This window comes from Drosophila sulfurigaster, chromosome 2L (genome assembly GCF_023558435.1).
Source record: "Drosophila sulfurigaster albostrigata strain 15112-1811.04 chromosome 2L, ASM2355843v2, whole genome shotgun sequence".
Lineage (NCBI taxonomy): Eukaryota > Metazoa > Arthropoda > Insecta > Diptera > Drosophilidae > Drosophila > Drosophila sulfurigaster.
In genome coordinates, this window is record NC_084881.1 from 20496821 (window position 1) to 20501201 (window position 4381).

The 4381-nt window shown below is 33.5% G+C and overlaps 1 protein-coding gene across 3 annotated transcripts; it reads right to left on the bottom strand.

Moving 5' to 3' along the window:
* Positions 1-949: 949 nt before the first annotated feature.
* On the bottom strand, positions 950-4160 carry LOC133850489 (ficolin-1-like). Of its 3 annotated transcripts, none has more exons than XM_062286612.1 (2): positions 4041-4160; positions 950-1813 (listed from the first exon to the last, which is right to left on the bottom strand). In XM_062286612.1, exons 1-2 carry the CDS (start codon positions 4120-4122, stop codon positions 1086-1088), a joined length of 810 nt encoding a protein of 269 aa, XP_062142596.1. In that variant the 5' UTR covers positions 4123-4160; the 3' UTR covers positions 950-1085. The 3 variants fall into 3 exon arrangements, with proteins under 3 accessions (XP_062142596.1, XP_062142595.1, XP_062142594.1); XM_062286611.1 differs by lacking the exon at positions 4041-4160 and adding an exon at positions 1873-1966; XM_062286610.1 differs by lacking the exon at positions 950-1813 and adding an exon at positions 3237-3982.
* Between the last annotated feature and the right edge of the window lie 221 nt (positions 4161-4381).

A 4381-nucleotide genomic window follows, 5' to 3' on the forward strand; every position in this document is an offset into this window, starting at 1 on the left:
ACAATAATACCTACAGTAGTTGTGAGAAGAAAACAATCGGACAAAAAGTTATTTAAAAAATTCTTCTTTATGGAAAATTATGCTTACATAAATCGGGTTTTAGCTGTTTTGGCTGACAATCTGATATAGTTTGCAATGAAATAGTACATTAAAATATTGATACGGTATATTTTAAGAATAATCCCGTACTGTTTTGCTTTTATCTATTATGATCTATGGTATATTTTAAATGTAATAGTATAACAGATTACAAATATGATATATTCTAGTATTTGCGGTAATTTATTTCGGTATATTTTAAGAATAATACCACACTGTTTTGTTTTTATTCAAAATGTGTACTTGATTGATGTGAACATAAAAAGTATTCTTCGCATTTATGAGTAATGAATTTTCAATCTAAACAAAAAAGTAACAAATTCGAAGTCTTACCCTAGTCTAAATGATGAAATAGTTTCAAATGAATATGTTATGCTTGAAAGTTGCTGGCTGTGTTATCAGGCGTTGCCTTATATAACTGGATGTTCATAATGTTGAGCTATTATAATAAAAAATATCTTTTGAAATGAGCTTGCATGGACATTTTGTTGCCCCCGTTTGCTGTGGTCATGGATATTATATTTAATTTCATATTTTCCGTATTTACATAGAATATTTATGACAGGGTCACAGCACACACATTCACACACATGTACATACAAACACACACACTCATACATATTGCTGGCATTTTGTCACTGGACATTTTTGTAGCCACTGTGTCCAGAGCGAGTTCATTAGTTTTTGTCATTTTTTAGTTGTTGTTCTTGTGTTTGTTTGTTTGCTTGCGGGGCTTGCGGGAAGAGCATCAAAAGGCTGGCGCCTTTTTGTGTCATTACTCAGAGACGAGTATCTATGAGTCCATTCACTGGCCACTGAATGAATAGCTCTCGGCACTCTGCTCTTGTGGTAATGTTTTTTATTTTCTGTTGAAGCATATTATTTCAACTCATGTTACATGTTGCATATCGTTTGTTGTACTTTTAAAGCTGCAACACAAATAATAAAATACATTTGATTTAATTAATAAAGATACGCTGCTACTCCTACTCCAAGGCAAATGGGTCTTTTTCCTTCCTTTGTGGACGAATCATCATTTGCACTGCTCTAATACCTTTGAAGCCCGCAAACACAATACCCCTAGATTTAGAGGTAACTTCGGGCAAATAGGGTCCATTCGGATTGGAGGCGACAACTTCTGGGATGCACTTGCCGAACCACCAGCCACCATTATAAATTTTCGCACAATTATCCAACCAATACTCATCGTTATCTCGGTCATAGGTTGAGAATTTTTTGCCAATATTGCTTCTAAATCCAAGTAACCCGTCCGACCTTGCTGACTTTAGCACATATTCTTCCTGTTCGGAACCAATTAAGAAATTGCGGTATATTTCTTGCTTCGTCTCCAGAAGAGATCTTTCATAAAAGACTAATAATTCTTGTCTATGCGCTGTGGTCATTCTATGCAGCTTCTCCAAGCCAATGAAGAAATCTCCTTTCAAATCGCCGAAACCTTCACGATATTCATTCCAGCTTCGCTGAAAGTTGATGTTGCCTTCGAGTCGCCTCTGAATAACAGTCCATCCGCCATCCTCAATACGTGATTCACAGGGTGCGGCAAAAGGTTCAATTCCAGGCACGCGAACTATATAAATATCGTTAAAGTTCTCATGTCTTTGACAACGGATTTTCTCATACAGATCCAGACGCTCCTTATACTCAACATTTAGTTTCTCAACTTCTTCGAATCTGCTTTCGTTTTTACTCGATACTATGAAAAAATATTGTATTGAATATCCGAATGCAAGATAAGTATTGTCTGTTATTTACCATCCTGATCCACGCTATGACAAGAAATCAAATTGACCCATGCCAGCGATAGAAAGCAGAGAATTATTAGAGAATTTCGCATTGTATTCACAGTTCACAGAACTAACTGAACACGAATTCTGTGTTCTCAGCTACTTATAGCTGAGCAAAGTGCTTGTTTAGTATAAATTGAAATGTAATAATTATACGATTATGTTTATAGAGTGCATTTCGGTTGTTTACAAGTGTGGATAAACTTGCGTTGCAAGCGATTTGCCTTAAGGCGCAATTAATTTTTGTTTACTTAAGAAATTTCCAAAAAAATACTTTTTCTAATTGCGCCTTTTCTTTTGTTTCTTATGCTGTGACAATTTCTTAATTAAATAATTAAGTTATTAAGAAAAAACCCAAAATGTAATTATTATGAAATATATTTGTTTTAAATGGATTTAAACTTTAAATATTACAACTTCCATATAACAGATATTTGAACTGAAGAAATTGTTTTTCTAATCTGTTATAAAGTGCAGTGAAAATATTCCTATAATTGCTTGCATTACTCTAAAAATAGAATTTCTATTCATTGTAAGAACTGGAATAGTTGTAAATTTTGCCAAATATTTCCTCTTCAATGGTTAAACAATTTTTCCCTTGTGTAATTTTTTCTTATGCAAATTTGCGTAGAAAAATTTTATATGTGCAATAAATTTTAGGGTTAGACGTCAAGTCAGGCATTGAAGAAAGTATTCAACATGTGTTAGATTTTTAATTTTGTCAAGATTTGCATTGCATAGGTTTGAGAAAAACTCACGTATAAACTGAAAAAATTACGGATATTCTGTGCGGAATTTGATCAATGAATTCCATTTTTTTTATTTGAAGATAAACAAAATTAGAATGAATTAGAATTTTGTAATTTAATCTTTAGCTGAGTGACTTCTAATGCTAGCCTCTGCAAAATAGCAGCAAAATTTAAAAATTTTCGGTAGTGTATGTATCCATAGTTAATGACAACGTGTCGTATACGCAGCTCGTTTCTCCCTTGTTACACAAACAGAAAGAATCTTTAAAAAAAAACTAGAATAACAACTTGAATCTTTTAATGTTTATCAAAAAAGATTTCAATTATAGTTTTGATATTAAAAAGTCTCTAAGCTCTAAATATTAAATCAAGAATTATGATTCTGCTAGTTAAATAGGGGCAACAGTTTTAGATTAATATAAACTTGTTGCCATGAAATTAAATTAATTAAGTATTGCTACCAAATAGTCCAAGATTTGCATCCTTAAATTAAAACCATTTTGAAAATATAGCAAAATTTAAACTTTTTATTTGTGGAATATAAAAACATTCAATATTCTTGTAATATTTAAATATTTTACGTGCACATTTGTTTTAATTACGTTTCTTCTGTTTTGGCTTGTGGCCGAATCATCATCTGCACTGCTCGAATATTTCTGATGCCTTTATACATAATACCCCTCGCTTTTTTGTCAGTGTCTGACGCATAAGGCCCATTGAGATTGGAGCTCCCATCATTTTCTGGTACGCATTCTCCGTACCACCAGCCACCATTGAAAATTTTTGCGCAGTTATCCAACCAATACCCATCATTATCTCTATCGTAGGTTGTGAACTTTTCGCCAATGTGTCTTATGAGTCCATTATATGAGTAGTCGACTGCTGACTTTAGCACATATTCTTCCTTCTCAGAGCCAATTACAAAATTGGTGAATTTTTCTTGCTCCGTCTTCAGAAGAGTTGCTTCATAGAATATCAATAATTCTTGCGGATGCGCTGTGGTCATTCTATGAAGCTTCTCCAAGCCAATGAAGAAATCTCCTTTCAAATCGCCGAAACCTTCACGATATTCATTCCAGCTTCGCTGAAAATTGATGTTGCCTTCGAGTCGCCTTTGAATAACAGTCCATCCGCCATCCTCAATACGTGATTCACAGGGTGCGGCAAAAGGTTCAATTCCAGGCAAATAAACGATGTAAATATCGGTGGAGTTCTTAAATATTTGACAATCGCTCTTCTCATATTCACTCAGTCGCTTTTTATACTCTGAATTCTGTTTTTCAAGAAACTCGAGCCTGCTGAGCTTTTCGACGTCAGTCAATACTGGAGCTATGGAAAATATTGTTTTAAAATGCGAATTGAATGTTGTTTATTGTCTGTTATTTACCATCCTGATCCACGCTACGACCAGAAATCAAATTGACCCATGCCAGCGATAGAAAGCACAGAATTATTAGAGAATTTTGCATTGTATTCACAGTTCACAGAACAAACGAATTGAACACGAATTCTGTGTTCTCAGCTACTTATAGCTGAGCAAAATGCTTGTTTAGTATAAATTAAAATGCAATAATTATACGATTATGTTTATAGAGTGCATTTCGGTTGTTTACAAGTGTTGATAAACGTTGCAAGCAATTTGTTTTAATTAATTTGTGTTTATTTGGGAAATTTCTAAAAAAAAATACTCTTTCTGATACGTACAATTGGTTTATTTCTTATGCTGCT

What these genes read in the sequence shown, in the direction of transcription:
- LOC133850489 (XM_062286610.1), bottom strand. Translation starts at nt 4,122, where the DNA reads ATGCAAAATTCTCTAATAATTCTGTGCTTTCTATCGCTGGCATGGGTC. An exon ending in TCGTAGCGTGGATCAGGATG is followed by an intron (nt 3,983 to 4,040) that starts GTAAATAACAGA and finishes TATTTTCCATAG; the next exon opens with CTCCAGTATTGACTGACGTC.